Source organism: Salmo trutta, chromosome 15 (assembly GCF_901001165.1).
Source record: "Salmo trutta chromosome 15, fSalTru1.1, whole genome shotgun sequence".
Taxonomy (NCBI): Eukaryota; Metazoa; Chordata; class Actinopteri; order Salmoniformes; family Salmonidae; genus Salmo; species Salmo trutta.
Window position 1 is genome coordinate 30,188,791 of NC_042971.1, and position 20,665 is coordinate 30,209,455.

Genomic DNA, 20,665 nt, shown 5'->3' on the forward strand with positions numbered 1-20,665 from the left:
TTATAGACAATCTCTAGATATACTGTATTAACTACTTCATAACACATTGCAGATGTGACTACACTCAATAAGTAGGAGTAACTTACAAAGCTCTGGACAGAGTTATTTTTCTCAGGTTTGAGAACTCTGCAGTCAGCTATGGTGGCCTGCATTTCTGCTATGCTCTCTATCATTTTGACCATCTCTCCAGTGCATTTCCAAGGCCACTTTCAACTTTTTGAGGTCATTCAGCCAGCTGTCCAGGTTTACTGCCTCAAGATCACCTTCGCTGCAGTTTCTCTTCATCATTTGGATTAGTGCCCTTACCTCCGTGCCTATCCTCCCTTTGTCCTCCCTATTCATCTCTTTCAGGTTCTTCTCCTTCATCGTCCCATGCACTTCTCAATTCAGACTCTGAAGCATCCCTTAGTCGTCTTCTGATTCTCTTTTTGAGGTACAGGTTGGTGTCCAGACCGTCATTGATAAGGGCTCAATAATTTCTATGATTTTACTCAAGACGCACAGATCTTGTATGAAGACCTTTATTTTGAAATCCCTTGATAATAAACACTACCGGAAGTTGGTCCCACCAGCTATTGAGTCCCTCATTCAAGAACTGTGGTGTGTGTTCGCTGTTTCTGCATTCTTATATGCAACTACGTAGATAACTAACTGTTCAAATATGAACGCGCCACCGGCATTCGAGTCATTTCTGTTGTTTGAAGGGGAAAAGAAGTACGTTTTATACATATAGCTACTGTAACATATTATTACTTGATCCCTTGCTGACGTTTCCCTCCAAGAACGTTCAGCTAGCTAGGATTAGCTCATTTAGCTATTGTTATTCTGGTTTAGGTTAGCTAGCGATCATAGTTAACTGCCAGGTAAGCAGGTATTTGAACCATAATCTGGGTTTACAGGAGACGTTGAATATGGCGATTCTCAGAAGAGAATCCCATATTCTGTTTCAGGAAGTAGTTAGATAGGTAGCATGCTACAACATATCGTATTTGATAGCCTGACAGTTAGCTAGTATGCTATGTTTGTGCCTTGTCAGTGGCTAAAGAGTATCTGCTAGGGAAGTCCTGTCAGGCATTATCAGCTAGCAAATTCGCGTCTACTGGCTACCAGAGTTATATAGTTATGGCTTTGTTGCCTACTATATGTTACCTCAATTCAGCATAAACTAGCTAGCTAACTTACACGCCACAATGATTGGTCTGCCATTACCACTGAATATGAATCTGAAAGTGAAATACTCTTACAAAAAATGTTTTTAGAATCACAATCATCAAGGACACAAAAGTCCCTAACGCCTGCCTCTTCACGTTGAACAAAGAGGATCACACGCTTGGTAACATCATCAGACAGTGAGTGCAATTCTTGAATTTTGTGATTTTTGTGTAATCAATGATAATTGCGAAGCTCCTCAATCATAACTAAAATGTATTGTATTTGCAGACAACTTCTGAAAGACCCCCAAGTGCTATTTGCTGGCTACAAGGTCCCTCATCCTCTGGAGCACAAGATTGTGATCCGTGTTCAGACCACACCAGACTATAGTCCTCAGGAGGCTTTCACTAATGCCATCACTGACCTCATCAGCGAGCTGTCCTTGTTGGAGGAGAGATTCAGGGTGAGTACATGAGATACCGTCATTATCACATCTCTTAATCAGTACATGTCGTGGAACAGTTCTACTGTAGTGAGCTGTCAATATATAATATTATATGGATTGTCCTCTATACTAGAACTGGTTGTGGAAAATATTATTCTTTGCCAAAAATGTATGTACGCCGGTGGAAGTTGCAGAGGGGAGGACTGCTCATTATAATGGCTGGAACGGTGCGAATGGAATGGCATCAAACACATAGAAACCATGTGTTTTGATTATTTGATACCATTCCACCAATTCTGCTCCAGCCATTACCTCGAGCCTGTCCTGTGATGTATGCGCTAACTACATTTCCAACAACCTTTGCTTAGTAATTTACCTGAAACACTCATCTGCAATACAATTTGTAAGTCGCTCTGGATAAGAGCGCCTGCTAAATGACTTAAATGTAAATGTATTTGGGTTAAAAAGTTGCGTGTGGCTCACTTGGTAGAGCATAGCACTTGCAATGCCAGGGTTGTGAGTTGGTTTCCCATGGGGGACTAGTATGAAAATGTATGCACTCACTACTTTAAGTTGCTCTCAATAAGAGCATCTGCTAAATGACTAAATGGAAATGTATTTTTGAAAACTAATAATAATACAAATTGGTGAGTAAGGACCTACTTAATCAGCAGAATGTGTACTGGTAACTACTACATTCATATCTCTCATCTTTGTTTCAGGTTGCAATTAAAGACAAGCAAGAAGGAATTGAATGAGGATTGGTGCATAATGTTGGGAAAGAAGATGTCACTTTGAAGATCACATTTCATTTAACCAGGATTCTATAAAAGGACTCTGTTTTGGACTTACCATTACTGCCATGCTAGGCACAGGCTCTGTATACAAAGTACTGAATGGCGTTTTGAGTGAGTTTTCATTCTAGACCACGGTAACATATTTGCAAGAATGGATGTAATTGTATATGTTAAATAATACTTTTTTCACACACTGAAACGTAAGGAAATTGGTGATTTGAAACAGAATCTGAGATCATAAAGTGGATTGGTTAATTCAAAACAGAATCACATGTTGTTTTATTCATTTGAATTCAATACTGTAGTTTGTTAGGTATGTGCTGAAAGATGACAAGCATGGTTTAAAACTTTATTTCATGGAAATATTTAGCATGATATCCATTCCTGTTAAATGCTTTAGTTTTACAATGCCCGACATGCTCCTTATTTGGCCCTACATTTTCTGAGAATAATAGTGAACAGTTAAGGTTTGTTTTTCAATAAATCATTCTTGTAATATTTATTTTCATGTAATGTTATAGCCAGCCCCCCAATAGGGTTGTCACTAGTTAGCACAGCCACAAAGTCAAAATTGTCTATCTTAACTTAAATGAAGACCAAAAAGCTAATTTTTGTTTTCATTAAGTTTCAGGTTAGGCAGAAGGTTAGCAGTGTGGTTAAGTTTGGGTTAAACATTGAATTTTAAGAATAAACATTTTAGAAATAGGCAGGGTTCGTGGCTGTGTTAACTAGTGACGACCCCCCCCCCCCCCCCCCCCCCCGCCCTATAGAGCTCACCAGCTTGTAGTCCTAAAAAACGGAAATTAGTTACCTCTGGTTTTTTCATCCATTCCTATGGGGGAAAATAATGGGGTTTTGGGATGAATGCCAAAAATAAGGTCTGAGGGCAACACATGCTTAGGTCTTATACATTTTGTTCTATGAGATATCAGTCAGTTTACAAATGTAATTTAATTTGTCACATGCGCCAAATACAACAGGTGTAGTAGACCTTACCGTGAAATGCTTACAAGCCCTTACCCTTAACCAACAATGCAGTTAAGAAAATATTAAAAAATATATATTTTACTTTAGTTTATTTAGTAAAGTTACACAAAACAATGAGGCTATATACAGGGGGTACCAGTACCGAGTCAATGTGCAAGGGTACAGGTTAGTCGAGGTAATTTGTACATATACAGCGCATTCGGAAAGTATTCAGACCCCTTGACTTTTCCACAAAGTTACCTTACAGCCTTATTTAGAACGATTGAATTGTTATTTTCCCTCATCAATCTACATACAATACCCCACAATGACAAAGCAAAAACAAGTTTGTCCTGTTGGAAGGTGAACCTTCGCCCCAGTCTGAGGTCCTGAGCGCTCTGGTGCAGGTTTTCATCAAGGATCTCTCTACTTTGCTCCGTTCATCTTTCCCTCGATCCTGACTAGTCTTCCAGTCCCTGCCGCTAAAAAAACATCCCCACAGCATGATGCTGCCACCACTATCCTTTACTGTAGGGATGGTGCCAGGTTTCCTCCAGATGTGACGCTTGGCATTAAGGCCAAAAAGTTCAATCGTGTTCAATCTGACCAGAGAATCCTTTTTCTCATGGTCTGAGAGTCCTTCAGGTTTCTTTTGGCAAACTCCAAGCAGGCTGTCATGTGCCTTTTACTGAGGAGTGGCTTCCGTCTAGACACTCTACCATAAAGGCCTAATTGGTGAAGTGCTGCAGAGATGGTTGTCCTTCTGGAAGTTTCTACCATCTCCACAGAGGAACTCCAGAGCTCTGTCAGAGTGATCATCGGGTTCTTGGTCTCCTCCCTGACCAAGACCCTTCTCCCCCGATTGCTCAGTTTGGCTGAGCGAAGAAAGGTCTTTGTTTCTGGCCATTTTGAGCATGTAATCGAATCCACAAATGCTCATGCTCCAGATTCTCAACTAGTCTCAAGAAGGCCAGTTGTATTGCTTCTTTAATTAGCACAACAGTTTATCTGTGCTAACATAATTGCAAAAGGGTTTTTTAATTATCAATTAGCCTTTTAAAATTATAAACTTGGATTAGCTAACACAACGTGCCATTGGAACATAAGAGTGATGGTTGCTGATAATGGGCCTCTATACGCCTATGTAGATATTCCCTAAAAAAAGTCTGCTGTTTCCAGCTAAAATAGTCATTTACAAAATTAACAATGTCTACACTGTATTTTTGATAAATTTGATGTTATTTTAATGGACCAAAAAATTGTGCTTTTCTTTCAAAAACAAGGAAATTTCAAAGTGACCCCAAACTTTTGAAGAGTAATGTATATACACATAGACACATCCTACTGGACGTTCATTACTTCTCTTTCTAGTCGGAACTGTGCTATGCCAGAATGTGGACACCAGGAAGCTGGTGCGAGATATGGCTCAGAAAATGTACCTCAATCAAGTAATGGGAGATGGCGCTGTACTCTTAATTATCCCAGCTGACAAATTGAGAAGATTGAGGTTGCATTCTACTGCTTAGACGTTGCCAGATCTTACAATGCCTGGATATGTATTTCATCTATCAGCTGACCACGTATGATATGGATTATGTCATGACCGTCCTGTGAGGATCCAAATAGGTCAGATCATCTTTGCAATAAATAACTTCAACCAGACCCCCTCTCACTAACAGAGGGGGGAAGAAGGGAACTGGTGGGGGTTGACAGCTCACACCCTGTTGTAAATCAAGGACAGAACATTCAGCTCTCTCTCCAAATTCACCCACGGAATGTGCCTTTGTTTCACAGACTTTTTCCCACTGAAACTCTAACACGTTCTAAAGCAAATACTGGAACAATATTTCTAACATCGAACGCGGGGAATGGTCAGAGGCGACCTAAAAGAACACTGATGTCGGTTTGGTTGTTATTTTGCGATGTTATTAAAAAAATGTATAAAGGAAATACTGTAACTTGGAAAGTATACATACTATATGTGTGAAGTGTCCATCCGATGCATTGTGCATGAAATATGAGCAATTATGAAAGTGTTTTTGTTGAGAGGGGTGAGATTTTAGAAACTATAAAAGGAAATTGTTTTGTATAACTTTGTACAAGTAAGTAGTCACCACCCCCTTGAGAGGTCAGAGAGCGTGTCAGCGTTTTGAACAAACTGTATAAAATTATGGGTTAAGAATTAACATATCAGACCAGAAAGACATTGAGCTGCAGCCCATGTTTAAAGTGGTTTAAACTTTGAATCTCAAAGAGGTAGAGACGATAAAGTCACCTCCCGGACAATCACTGGTACGGCTGATTAGCGGTCCTAAGTAAAGTATCTAGAAAAGTGAATTTAAGTGGGACCATTCTGCTACTCTTCTCAAACCACCGTAGTACGTGACTCTCATCACCCAACTCGGAACCATCTACACGGCTTGCTCACCTATCTTCATAGAAGCATCTTCCAGAGTGAATGGAAGTAGAATAAACTCTGTAGTTCTGTTCAGGACTACATGACAAGATACCGGACGACTGCAGAGGAGAACAGTAGAAGATGGGTAGGGACCCCTTTTGGACAATCAGAGCCTTACAAGCGTGCTGCGAAAAGGCACAACCCTTTCCAAGAAGGCTCGATTAGGAAAGATACATGGCAAACAAAGGCATTTCCACGTAAATACATTCATGATTTCTTACTCAAAGCGGGTGGCGGTTTGTGTGCAAAGTATAAGTGAGAGTAGTTTCAAAATGTACTTATGTTAAGTGTCTCTTTCTCGCACTCTCCATATCTTTTGTAACAAGCAGCCATATCGTTGTCAGTCCGCTAGGGACCTTTCTAATGCATTAAGTGTGTATGTTTATCCTGTGTTACCATTTAGTTAGCTAGTAAATAAATAAGTAAACCAATTTGTGTAGTACTGGACCATAAGTAAGGCTCAGGTTTTTGCAGATGCAAGGTTACGACTGTTCAGAATGATGATATGATACAAGGTTATGATTAATAAGTTGACTGTTTATGGATGTGATAGGTAAAGACCTTTAGAGTTTAATTTGGGAGATGGTAACTCTTTAAAGAACCGCTCTCGTGGTGCCCCAAATCCTAATGAGTTAATTGTTAGATTATTCATTTAAATCGGGTAACAATTAAACATAGTTAGTTGATTAGATAAGTAAGTCATCAGATTAATGAAAGTAAAGTCACGACAATTACCACCCCCAGCGTGTCTGCCATCAACCCCCACCTGGATGACAGCTGTCCATGGGGTTAGCGTCTGGTCACCATCCCCTTACATTTTTTTGCAGTTTTGAAACTGCAGTCGACTGTGGTATTTTGGGCGCAGTAATTGCAGAATACTGCACTGCAAAATTACTGCAGTAAAAAAAAAAAATTGGGATGCAGTATTTGCAGCATACTGCAGTTATACTGCAATCTTTTTTTAGTAAGGGTCAAGCTGCTCTCAGACACCACTCTCACAATGTCCCTGGAAAAGGGACAGACAAAACTGGTTCACAGGGAGGTCAAGGTGGCTGTGCACCTTCCCTGCGGATCCCTTGTGGTGGTATACAACGAAGCAAGGCACAGAGGGAAGCATGCCATCCACAGACATGACATCCATGAGCGCAGGGTGTGCAGTAGGCTACCAACAGGGAGCTGAGTTCCTGTCTGGGGGAGAGCTTCAAAACTTGGGCTCCCAACTGCTGGACATAGCTCTGAGCTTTGAGGGTACACCGATATAGAGAGACTACAAAGATCACTGTTTCTATTTCCGTAAAAATCTGTTGATCAGAGCATTTTCTATTATTATGTACGTAAATTGGCTGGCTGGCTGGGCTGGAGTTATCTAACATGCTAAGAAAACTCAGTAATAAAAGAAACATCCCTTTTACAGGACCCTGTCTGTCAAAGATAATTTGTAAAAATCCAAATAACTTCACAGATCTTCATTGTAAAGGGTTTAAACACTGTTTCCCATGCTTGTTCAATGAACCATAAACAATTAATGAACATGTACCTGTGGAACGGTCGTTAAGACACTAACAGCTTACAGACGGTAAGCAATTAAGGTCACAGTTATGAAAACTTAGGACACTGAAGAGGCCTTTCTACTGACTCTCAAAAACACCAAAGAAAGATGCCCAGGGTCCTTGCTCATCTACGTGAACCTGCCTTAGGCATGCTGCAAGGAGGCATGAGGACTGCAGATGTGGCCAGGGCAAAACATTGCAATGTCCGTACTGTGAGACGCCTAAGACAGCGCTACAGGGAGACAGGACGGACAGCTGATCGTTCTCGTAGTGGCATCCCACGTGTAACAACACCTGCACAGGATCAGTACATCCGAACATCACACCTGCGGGACAAGTACAGGATGGCAACAACAACTGCCCGAGTTACACCAGGAATGCACAATCCCTCCATCAGTGCTCAGACTGTCCGCAATAGGCTGAGAGAGGCTGGACTGAGGGCTTGTAGGCCTGTTGTAAGGCAGGTCCTCACCAGACATCACTGGCAACAACGTCGCAGACCAGACAGGACTGGCAAAAAGGGCTCTTCACTGATTCATTGCGGTTTTGGTCTCACCAGGGGTGATGGTCGGATTCGCGTTTATCGTCAAAGGAATTAGCATTACTCCGAGGCCTGTACTCTGGAGCGGGATCGATTTGGAGGTGGAGGGTCCGTCATGGTCTGGGGCGGTGTGTCACAGCATCATCGGACTGAGCTTGTTGCAGGCAATCTCAATGCTGTGCGTTACAGGGAAGACATCCTCCTCCCTCATGTGGTAGTACAAAAAAAAAATATTAGGAAATGTATGCATTCACTACTGTAAGTCGCTCTGGATAAGAGCGTCTGCTAAATGACTAAAATGTAAATGTAAATGTAAATGGTACCCTTCCTGCAGGCTCATCCTGATTTGACTCTCCAGCCTGACAATGCCACCAGCCATACTGCTCATTCTGTGCGTGATTTCCTGCAAGACAGGAATGTTAGTGGTCTGCCATGGCCAGCAAAGAGCCCGGATCTCAATCCCATTGAGCACGTCTGGGACCTGTTGGATCGGAGGGTGAGGGATAGGGCCATTCCCGACAGAAATGTCCTGGAACTTGCAGGTGCCTTGGTGGAAGAGTGGGGTAACATCTCACAGCCAGAACTGACAAATCTGATGCAGTCCATGAGGAGGAGATGCACTGCAGTATTTAATGCAGCTGGTGGCCACACCAGATACTGACTGTTACTTTTGATTTTGACCCCCCCCCCCCCCCCCCCTTTGTTCAGGGACACATTATTATATTTCTGTTAGTCACATGTCTGTGGAACTTGTTCAGTTTATGTCTCATTTGTTGAATCTTGTTATGTTCATACAAATATTTACACGTTAAGTTTGCTGAAAATATACGCAGTTGACAGTGAGAGGATGTTTCTTTTTTTGCTGAGTTTGGTAGCAAAGTAGCAAGTACTGTAGTTGAGAAGTTTCTAATTAGCTGAAATGTCAGTTGTCCATGAGATTCTTACTTGCAATTTTTCGGTTGATAGACATTCGCGTTATGCCCCTCCCTCTCCCCTCCACATCCCTCATTTCCATTTTGTCCTACCTTTCTGTCCACCTCTTTTATATCGCTCTCTCCCTCTTAGGGCAGGGCTCTATCTACCGGTTTAGCTGGATTGGCACGCGAGCCCAGCGCCCCAACAATTATAAGGAGGAGGTGTGCTGTGATCCTGGTGGAACTGCAGTGGTCCAGCACAGACATCCCCTGCCTGTCCCTCAACACCTGCCCATATGTCATAACAGGGCACAGCATGTCACAACAACACATCAACATGTCACAACAACATGGCAACATGTCACAGTACATCACTGCATGTCACATCATGTAACTGTTTCCGTCAAGACCACATCATACGGTGTAAATGGCACTGATCGAACCCATCAAACAGACATGATGAAACAATTAAAGGGTTCACTCTCAAGATCGTTAACTATCCTTTTAAATTGTGAGACACAAAACACGAAAATCAAGACCCTCATCAGTTGCTGGGACTGCTACTCTCTGTCCAGCGATCCTGCCGACTAAGGCAGGGTCTGAGGAGCTATTTGGCATAGCAGCTAGCCTAGTTGCTAACTAGCTGCCTATCAAGCTAGGGGGGTTTCTTGAGGGCTTGAACACAGCCTGCGACGAGGTTAGCCATTGTGGCTGGGACTGTGGATTTTCCCGGGTTTGTGGCTCTCTAGATCGCTCGTTGTTGGTCATATCTTTAATATGAGCCTAGAAGAAAGTCTTTGTCCTCAGGCCTTGAGGGAAGCCAAAGTCATTCCACTACCCAAGAGTGGTAAAGCGGCCTTTACTGGTTTTAACAGCAGACCTATAAGCTTGCTGCCAGCTCATAGCAAACGGTTGGAAAAAATTGTGTTTGACCAAATACAATGCTATTTCTCTGTCAACAAATTAACAACAGACTATCAGCATGCTTATAGAGAAGGGCACTCAACATGTACTGCACTGACACAATTAACTGATGATTGGTTGAAAGAAATTGATAATAAGAAGATTGTAGGAGCTGTACTGTTATATTTCAGTGCAGCCTTTGATATTATTGACCATAACCTGTTGTTGAAAAAACTTGTGTTATGGCTTTTCAACCTCTGCCATATCGTGGATTCGGAGCTATCTATCTAATAGAACTCAAAAGTTTTTTTTTTTATGGAAACTTCTCTAATGTCAAACATGTAAAGTGTGGTATACCGCAAGGGAGCTCTCTAGGCCCTCAACTCTTTTCTATTTTTACCAATGACCTGCCACTGGCATTAAACAAAGCATGTGAGTCCATGTATGCTGATGAGTCAACCATATATGCATCAGCAACCACAGCTAATGAAGTCACTGAAACCCTTAACAAAGAGTTGCAGTCTGTTTTGGAATGGGTGGCCAGTAATTAACTGGTCCTGAACATCTCTAAAACTAAGACCATTGTATTTAGTACAAATCATTCTCTAAGTTCTAGACCTCAGCTGAATCTGGTAATGAATGGTGTGGCTGTTGAACAAGTTGAGGAGACTAAATTACTTGCCGTTACCTTAGATTGTAAACTGTCATGGTCAAACCATATAGATTTAATGGTTGTAAAGATGGGGAGCGGTCTGTCCATAATAAAGAGACGCTCTGCTTTTTTGACACCAAACTCCAAACAGCTAGTCCTGCAGGCTTTAGTTTTGACTTATCATGATTATTGTCCAGTTGTGTGGTCAAGTGCTGCAAGGAAAGACCTAGTTAAGCTGCAGCTGGCCCAGAACAGAGCGGCACGTCTTGCTCTTCATTGTAATCAGAAGGCTAACATAAATACTGTGCATGCCAGTCTCTCTTGGTTAAGAGTTGAGGAGAGACTGACTGCATCACTTCTTCTTTTTATAAGAAACAATGTGTTGAAAATCACAAATTGTGGGCATTGTCAATTACACACAGCTCTGACACACATACTTGCTCCGCCAGACAATGCACCAGGGGTCAATTCACAGTCCCCCAATCCAGAACAAATACAAGAAAGCATACAGTATTATACTATATAGAGCTATTATTGCTCAAGTGAACAGCAAACCTGGTATAAAAAAGCACAACGCCTCTCCCCTATTTGACCTAGATAGTTTGTGTGTATGTATTGCTATGTAGGCTACGTGTGCCTTTTGTAATTTTTTATTTATTTATGTAGTTCTGTTCTTGTCTATTAATGTTCTGTATTATGTCATGTTTCATGTTTTGTGTGGACTCCAGGAGTGGTTAAGCAATTCCTGCCACAGAGGTACTTATTAGTGAAACTTTTTATTAAAGTGATAGTTTACTCCAAAACCTAATTTTGTCAGGGGTTTTCAGACCTTAAAAGTGGTCTACTGTTGAGATGAATCTATGTCATAGCTATCTGCTGTGTATATCCAGCTATATGTCTCAATCCTAAATTAATGGGAATGGTGGTCACCATCTAAAGATGTCACATGGATCCCACATAGCAAGGACCGTCAGTCTAAAGTCATCCTTTGTCACTGAAACGATACATGTTTTCCATGTCATTTGACTGTCTAATAATGAGCTGTTTGGGGAATTGCAGATTCTGGAATGGCCGTCACCTGTGAGGAAAGGACAGGGCCCAATGGAAGGTCCCACTATCAACAGTTTGGCCATGGACCCCGAGCTCAGACAGCAAGTGTGGAGAAGGGCAGAGTCCTCCTGATGACCAGAGAGAACTTCTCCTGGGCTAATTTTCTTAATGTTCACTGATGGGTATAAATACTGGATAGGTGTTGCCAGTATCGCTTCAACCAAGTCCTTTCAGGTCAGTGATGATCAGTAAGGAAAGGAAGCTATTCAATGCTATTGGGAATTGGTATTGACTTGGCACCTTTCTGTTGTTTGGTTGACCTCACTCTACTGTTGACTCCTCACCTTAACACGGCTAAAATGTACCCTCCCTAATTTACACTCCCCTCCTCGTCAGGCAGCACCTATTAGACTAGTTGATTTTGATGCAGGGGTTGTTGATGCTTGAAAATTATTTCTTAAAAACATGGGTCAATCTTATATATTAATTGTACTGAAGATGCATACGAATATGCATATGTAATGGTATAATCAAGTAAATTCCTGCATAAAGTGGGTATTATGCCACCTCCTGGTAGATGAATGTGTTTACATTGTCTAATACACTCACTGATAAAGGAATGGGATTCTAGGTAATTCACAGCAGATTTATGAAAAATGTAATGGTCCCGGGATAGAAATGCATAAAGTTGACATTACATCATAAAATCCACCTTTTACATCGTACATTAGCAATTTATGTTATTATTATTTATGTTGTTGGTTTGGAGTCAAATAAGCAACTTTTTATATGTTATTTGCCGAATTTCAGTTTTACAAATGAATAAAGTATATATTTTATAAACTCATGAACACCAGCCAGCGTATTTAGCCTGGTTTTGTCAGTGTAGGAAAACGTGTGGTACATTCTAGGTGTATTATATTCCTTCGCCACAAGAGTGTGACATTGAGTAATTTTTCAGGTTAATTTTATATATTTTGAATACTGAAATGGATTATAGTTTTCTGATGTTGTAAGTATGAGATTACATATGTAAACGATTTATTTATTTTTATTATAGAAAATTAGGAATAATTAGAAATGGTTAGTGGGTGTGTGAAGGCCGGTATATTCCTGACGTTGGCTACTTCTGCTGGCCACAAGATAGGGTGGCCTGGAAGGTTAAGGGCCTAATTACACACATCTGGATATAATTAGCTTGGAGGTTGGGTGGTGGCTTGGTTTTGGCCAGATCTGTTTTTGGTCTGGATCAGCAAGAGCTGACATTCAGAGTCCGCCAACGCTGTGAGGGATATCGAACCCAACTGGACAGGAACCTACCGGACGTTACTTGGCCGTAGACCTGACCACAGGAAGGACAAGCCTGTTGGATTTATGTTTTATTTTGTTTGATACGCCGGTAAACAGGTTAGCTGTCCGGTTGCAGAGGGACCGGAAGACCCTTGTGGAAAGGCTCAAAGAAAAACTAGGTTTTTGGTTGGGGTTTTATTGTTACCCAGCGCTGTGGCGCATTCTGTTTATTTTCATGAATAAAAGTACTGGGTTGTTTCCCTGGAAGGATAATTTTTGTTTACGCTTGTGTTACTTCACACTCTCGTCACTTGTGGGCCAGCCTGCCCTACCGTCTTTTTGTGCAGAGTGAAAGTTGATTGCATTCGTTTTGGAACCGGGCTGCCTCCCAGGCGTGTGCCAGGTGCCCCGTTCAAAGCCCGTAATTAACGTAATTAAGCACGAGGAGTAATGAGTAGGATTGTGTCTTCAAAATACGCTTTTTCTGCCTTTCCAGGGAAAACTAGTTTGAAAATTCAAACATATATTTTATGGAAAATAGATGTTTCTAGATGATGCACCATGCTGCCTTGTTGACATGAGCGAGCGGCGCAGATTACTGTTCTATTTGTAGGCCGTCAATGTAAATAAGAATTTGTTCTTAATAACTGACTTGCCTAGTTAAATAAAGGTTACATTTTTAAAGCCCTCACGTCACGGGCGATGAACCGGATCCCCCGCAGCTCAGCATAATCGAATTCGCCTTATTCTATGGGAAACGTAAACCGGTTCACAGGAGCATGAGCAATTTCTTAAAGGACAGATCAACATGTGGCACCTTGTGGGGAAACGTCTCAAAATATGATATAGATAATGACAAAACCCTACACTTAAAAAAATATAAACCTCATTCAACTTACCTCATGATATACTGTTTTTATTTTAAGAGACTGTTTTATTTGCAAACTAATTAGATGGAGAATCAGGAAGTAGTTTTCTCTTTCTTTTGCTCAACTGCTGCATTGCTAAATTTGTTGCACAATAATTCATTGCATGTGATTGAGGACTATGCCAAAATGAAATCTGTATAAATGAGAAGTATGCATTTGATTCCTATTTATAAACATTTAAAATTTGCCAAGGAGAAGAACATTGATATAATCAGGTGCATTTCCTTGATTTCTATCGTACTCTCCTTGCCGCCTCCTCAAAGCCCACTTGATGAGAAGGTCAGAGGTCCCTCCACTGATTTTCACATTTAATGGATTGGGGAGGCTGTAAGAGAGGACTCGAGGAATCAAGGAAATGCAAATGAGAAGCTCCCACTCTTCTTGATACTCCCATTATTCTGTGCACGCACACAAACCTTACGGACAATAGGATGTGGGCGTGGCAATACACCATTCCCCGCCTCTCCTCTCTGCGATTGGTTAAACCGACGCGTCTTCTGAAAAACACTGTTGCAGACTGGTCAATCTCTTTATAAAGTGACCCTTCCGTACTCTTCATGAGATTCACTGTAATCAGATACGTGCCTTTGTGCACGATCACAAGGGTTACCTACGTCCATCAAATAATTTGAACAACCTCAGAACAGGATTTTCCTGTAAATATATATCCAAAATGCGTCGTAGAGTGACAGGTACTGCGTTCGAGATGCTGGGCTGTGGTTCTACTATCACGAGCCCGACGCTGAGCAAGCTTTTGCTTGCCCCCATCACGAAAACAATCACCCCCATCTCAACAGACAGCAAATTATTTCGTTCTACATCTTCAATACAGGGACATACAGAACTGGCACGAGAGAGGTCAAAAACCGTCACGTCGTTTTACAACCAGTCTGCAATCGATGCCTCGACAGAAAAGGTAAGGAAAGTCCGTTCCTCTGACTTGCCCTTTTTGACCAGTAAGCCTCGGCACTGTCCTTAGATAGCTAACTACAGTAATACATAACTAGCTGCTAACGTTAGCGAGTTAGAACGGATGGTTAACTAGCTAACATAGCTAATATCTTCGGTAAGAATGTTTGGTGCGTTGCCTTGGGCCCCAAGAAGTAAGCAACTGTAACCACCATATGAAAGATTATGACGATGTGAAGAATTATGAACAAAGTATCACGTTTGCGGGCTCGATAGTTTATTAAAATATATATTTTGCTAGTTTCAGATTAGTGGGAGTGACATGAACGACACGGGTATGTTCTCGACACACGGCAAACATTTGTCAAACCCTGGTAAAATTGGTTCGAGATTCGACAGATATTAGGACCTTCAAACTTCCATAGCTCGCGAACGATTTGAGCTACATACAGTGACTTTAGAAAGTGTTCTCACCCCATGACTTTCTCCAAATTTAGTTTAAATGATTTTAAATGATCACTGGCCTACACACAATATCCCATTATCTCAAAGTGGAATTTGTTTTTATACATTTGTACAAATTCAAAACGAAAATCCGAAATGTCTTGAGTCAAGTATTCAACCCCTTTGTTATGGCAAGCATAAATACATTAAGGAGTAAACATTTGCTTCACAAGTTGCATGGACTCACCCTGTGTGCAATAGTGTTTAACATTACGTTTGAATGGCTAACTCCCCTCTGTACCCCACACATACAATTAACTGTCAGGTCCCTCTGCCCAGTTGTGAATTCCAGATTCAACCACCAAGATGTGGGATATTTTCCAAGGCCTCGCAAAGAAGGAAAGCTATTGGTAGATGGGTAAAATAAAATTGTAGACATTGTATGTCCCTTTTTGAGCATGGTGAAGTTATTAATAACACTTTGGATGGTGTATCAGTACACCCACTCACTACAAAGATACAGGTGCCCTTAACTCAGTTGCCGGAGAGGAAGGAAACCACCCAGGGATTTCACCATGAGGCCAATGGTGACTTTTAAAACAGAGTTTTTAATGGGGCGGCAGCGTTGCCTAGTGGTTAGAGCGTTGGACTAGTAACCGAAAGGTTGCAAGATCGAATCCCCGAGCTGACAATGTACAAATCTGTAGTTCTGCCCCTGAACAAGGCAGTTAACCCACTGTTCCTAGGCCGTCATTAAAAATAAGAATTTGTTCTTAACTGACTTGCCTAGTAAAATAAAAAAAATGGATCAACATTGTAGTTACTCCACAATACTTATCTAATTGGCAAAGTGAAAAGAAGGAAGCCTGTACAGAATATAAATATTCTAAAACATGCATCCTGTTTGCAACAAGGCACGAATGTAATACTGCAAAAAACCTTTGTTAAAGAAATTAACTATGTCCTGAATACAAAGCGTTAGGTTTGGGGAAAACGCATCACAGAGTACCACTCTTCATATTTTCCAGCTTGGTGGTGGCTGTATCGTGTTATGGGTATACATGTCATCTGCAAGGACTAGGGATTTTTTTTTTTTTTTTTTAAGGATGAGTAGAAATTGTATTATGCTTATCACAGGCAAAATCTGAAAGGGAAACATGCTTTCCAACAGACTGGGAGACAAATTCATCTTTAAGCAGGACAAATGTACACGAGTTGCTTACCAAGATGACATTGAATGTATTAATATTAGGATGGTGTCCTTAATGTTTTGTACACTCAGTGTATAAGGAATAGTGTTGTCACTATACCAACATTTTACTAACGATACCAGGCCAAGTATCACGATACCAAGTAGTATGGATGGGGTACCACAGGGGGAAAATTCTGTTGCCTGGTGCCCCCCCCAGTTCCGGTTTTCTAAACATTATCCGCAGGTGCTTCAAACAACCGTCACTGATATTCCCACTTCTACTCATTACAACACAGAATTTAACTTCAAACTGTTTAATAGCATACTGCATAGAATGGCTGATTTGCTCATATTTGCCAAGGCCTACCTGTGATTTGGCTGGAGAGATGGGAGGAAGGAATATAAACTCAGCAAAAAAATAAACGTCCTCACTGTCAACTGCTTTTATTTTCAGCAAACTTAACATGTGTAAATATTTGTATGAACATAAGATTCAACAACTGAGACAAACTGAAAAAGTTCCACAGACATGTGACTAACAAATGGAATAAGTGTCCCTGAACAAAGGGGGGGTCAAAAGTAAGTCGGTATCTGGTGTGGCCACCAGCTGCATTAAGTACTGCAGTGCATCGCCTCCTCATGGACTGCACCAGATTTACCAGTTCTTGCTGTGAGATGTTACCCCACTCTTCCACCAAGACATTTGCAAGTTCCTGGACATTTCTGTCGGGAATGGCAGAACACTGACATTCCTGTCTTGCAGAAAATCATGCACAGAATGAGCAATATGGCTGGTGGCATTGTCATGTCAGGATGAGCCTGCAGGAAGGGTACCACATGAGGGAGGAAGATGTCTTCCCTGTGACGCACAGCATTGAGATTGCCTGCAACAAGCTCAGTCCGATGATGCTGTGACACACCGCCCAGACCATGATGGACCCTCCACCTCCAAATCGATCCCGCTTCAGAGTACAGGCCTCGGTGTAACACTCATTCCTTCAAAGATAAACGCAAATCCAACCATCACCCCTGGTGAGACAAAACCGCGGCTCTTCAGTGAAGAGCACTTTTTGCCAGTCCTTTCTGGTCTGCGATGTTGCCGGTGATGTCTGGTTGAGGACCTGCCTTACAACAGGCCTACAATCCCTTAATTGTCTACCGTCTCTAAGCTGTTAGTGTTTTAATGACCGTTCCACAGGTGCTTGTTCATTAATTGTTTATGGTTCATTGAACAAGCATGGGAAACAGTGTTTAAACCGTTTACAATGAAGATCTGTGAAGTTAATTGTAAGAATTCAATTATCTTTGAAAGACAAGGTCCTGAAAAAGGGACGTTTCCTTTTTTGCTGAGTTTCCATTTCTAATGATCTGCATGTAATTGTGGCAGTAAGGTGAAAACACTGCATGAAATCTTCTTTACTCTTCAGTAAACAGACCCACATGGACTCCCTCCCACACTCTCTCGGTCTCTCGCTCTCATAAACACACACCGCTCTCTCTCCCACAAACACATACACACTGCTTCCAACTTAAAAAATGTTAGGCACCAAACAAAATGTAATGAGCACCAGAGTGATTTTTCATATACACTGAACAAAAATAAATGCAACATGCAACAATTTCAACGATTTTAGTTAATTCATATAAGGACATCAGTCAACTGAAATAAATTAATTCGGCCCTGAAATAAGGATTTCACATGACTGGGAATACAGATATGCATCGGTTGGTCACCGATACCTTTTTATAAAGAAAAAAAGCTAGGGGCGTGGATGATAAAATTAGGCAGTATCTGGTGTGACCACATTTGCCTCATGCAACGTGACATCTCCTTGGCATAGAGTTGATTGTGGCCTGTGGAATGTTGTCCTGCTCCTCTTCAATTGCTGTGTGAAGTTACTGGATATTGTCGGGAACTGGAACACACTGTCGTACACGTCGATCCAGAACAGCATCCTAAACATGCTCAATGAGTGACATGTCTGAGTATGCAGGCCATGGAAGAACTGGGACATTTTCAGCTTCCAGTAATTGTGTACGTATCCTTACAACATGGGGCCGTGCATTATCATGATGAAACGTGAGGTGATGATGGCAGATGAATGGCACGACAATGGGCCTCAGGATCTCGTCACGGTGTCTTTGCATTGAAATTACTATTGATAAAATGCAATTGTGTTGGTGGTTCGTTGCTTATGCCTGCCCATATCATAACCCCACAGCCACCATGAGGCACTCTGTTGACATCAGCAAACCGTTTGCCCAGACATGGTCTGCTGTTGTGAGGCCAGTCGGATATACTGCCAAATTCTCTAAATGATGTTGGTGGCTTATGGTTGAGAAATTAACATTAATTTCACTGGCAACAGCTCTGGTGGACATTCCTGCAGTCAGTATGCCAATTGCATGCTCACTCAACTTGAGACATCTGTGGCATTGTGTGATAAAACGGCACATTTGTGACTTTATATTTTCTCCAGCACAAGGTGCACCTGTGTAATTATCATGCTGTTTAATCAGCTTCTTGATCCATTCACCTGACTTGTGGCATATCTTGGCAAAGGAGAAATGGTCACTAACAGGGATGTAAAAAAAAATTGTGCACAATTTGAGTCAGAAATAAGCTTTTTGTGCATATGGAACATTTTCTGGGATCTTTTATTTCAGCTCATGAAACATGGGAACAACACTTTACATGTTGCAGTTTTTATTTTGAAGTGTATTTTAAAATTGACTTTCCTTATGAACTGTAAGTCAGTAATCTTTCTTGTAGTTTTATGTTTTGTTTTTTTGTTAACCAAAGGTTGTGCCATATGCCTCTTCTTTGTAAGGAATAATGAACAGTTTTTAAATAAGGTTGCTAAGTCAAGTGGTTGAAGAGCTATTGACATTTGAATAATGCCAGGCTGCCTACACATTGCCATGTGATTATGACACTCTGGTTGGAATTATTAAAATAAGACCTGTGCAATGTTGTACCCCATTTTTCATTCATAGATGGCTATATACCTCAGGTTATCATGATTATGCATAATTCTGACTGAATTGTGAATAATGATGAGGGAGAGTTAGACACATCATACCAAAAATGTTAACCTTTCCTGTTATTATAATGGTGAGAGGTTAGCATGTCTTGGGGGTATGATATTTGTGCGTCGAACTCTCACTCATCATTATTCACGATTCATTCATGGCTATGTACAAAAGTTATGTAATTTCTTAACGGTTCACCCGATATGGATGAAAATGACAGCTTTAATGTGAGGTTAGTCTGCACTTTAACTTCATAGTCAGTTTGGTTTTCAAATCCGAACTTTGAGTATAGAGCCAAAATAAGGAAAAATGCTTCACTGTCCCAATAATTACAGAGGGCACTAATTCATATCATAGGCCTAATAGTACTGTAGAGCATTTTTTTACTTGCACACAATATAGCTGAATTGCCCCATCCTGCCCTAGGGGCCCACTGCCCGGCCGCACCCAACACACCCCTGTCAGCTTTAGGAACTTAATGAAAACATTCATCATTAGTTTCGGGTGTGTTAGGCCAAGACCAGAGTGACAACCAACAAACAGTACGGCAGACTCCCAGGGCTAGGGATTGCCTAAATGGAAATCCCTGTTTTCAATAGACTCCTTTTGTCGCACAGTATTACATATGGCATCCAGACCTTATGAAAGTTGCACAGTATACCCTTAATCTTGTAGTAAATCAAATCTAGTGATTAGAGGTCGACCGATTTTTATTTATTTTTTTAATGATTTTTCAACGCTGATACCAATTATTGGAGGACCAAAAAAAAGCCGCAACCGATTTTAATCGGACGATTTTTGTGTGTGTAATGACAATTGCTTCAATATTGAATGAACACTTAGTTTAACATAATATAATGAATAATATCTATTTAGTCTCAAGAAAATAATAAAACATGTTCAATTTGGTTTAAATAATGCAAAAACAGTGTTGGAGAAAAGTGAAAGTGCAATTTGTGCTATGTAAAAAATATAATGTTTAAGTTCCTTGCTCAGAACATGAGAACATATGAAAGCTGGTGGTTCCATTTTTATCATGTCTTCAATATTCCCAGTTAAGAAGTTTGGGGTTGTAGTTATTGGAATTATGACACGTCGACTATTTCTCTCTAATACAATTTTTGTATTTCATATACCTTTGCCTATTGGATGTTCTTATAGGCACTTTAGTATTGCCAGCCTTATCTCAGGAGTTGATGGGCTTGAAGTCATAAACAGCGCTTTGCCAGCAGCTCTTAGCAATGCTTGATGCAAACACAGTAAAGTGCTGTTTGAAGACTTACGAGCCTGCTGCTGCCTACCACTGCTCTATCAAATCATAGACTTAATTATAATATAACAAACACACAGAAATACGAGCCTTTGGTCATTAATATGGTCAAATCTGGAAACTATCGTTTAGAAAACAAAGTTTATTCTTTCAGTGAAATACGGAACCAT

At 41.0% G+C, this 20,665-nt stretch overlaps 2 protein-coding genes across 2 annotated transcripts in view; both read left to right on the top strand.

Annotated features, from left to right (window-relative positions):
• Nucleotides 1-559: 559 nt before the first annotated feature.
• On the top strand, nt 560-2,892 carry polr2j (RNA polymerase II subunit J). Its single transcript, XM_029691009.1, has 4 exons — nt 560-714; nt 1,260-1,349; nt 1,441-1,615; nt 2,320-2,892. Exons 1-4 carry the CDS (start codon nt 662-664, stop codon nt 2,353-2,355), a joined length of 354 nt encoding a protein of 117 aa, XP_029546869.1. The 5' UTR covers nt 560-661; the 3' UTR covers nt 2,356-2,892.
• An 11,278-nt stretch (nt 2,893-14,170) lies between these two features.
• LOC115148785 (3-methyl-2-oxobutanoate dehydrogenase [lipoamide] kinase, mitochondrial) overlaps nt 14,171-20,665 on the top strand; it is a 30,285-nt gene continuing 23,790 nt past the window's right edge. The window contains exon 1 of the mRNA XM_029691010.1: nt 14,171-14,563. Within this exon, the coding sequence (XP_029546870.1) occupies nt 14,321-14,563 (243 nt within the window). The 5' untranslated portion in view covers nt 14,171-14,320. The remainder of the gene's footprint in view (nt 14,564-20,665) is intronic.

What these genes read in the sequence shown, in the direction of transcription:
- polr2j (XM_029691009.1), top strand. Translation starts at nt 662, where the DNA reads ATGAACGCGCCACCGGCATTCGAGTCATTTCTGTTGTTTGAAGGGGAA. An exon ending in TTGTTTGAAGGGGAAAAGAA is followed by an intron (nt 715 to 1,259) that starts GTACGTTTTATA and finishes AAATGTTTTTAG; the next exon opens with AATCACAATCATCAAGGACA. An exon ending in CTTGGTAACATCATCAGACA is followed by an intron (nt 1,350 to 1,440) that starts GTGAGTGCAATT and finishes TTGTATTTGCAG; the next exon opens with ACAACTTCTGAAAGACCCCC.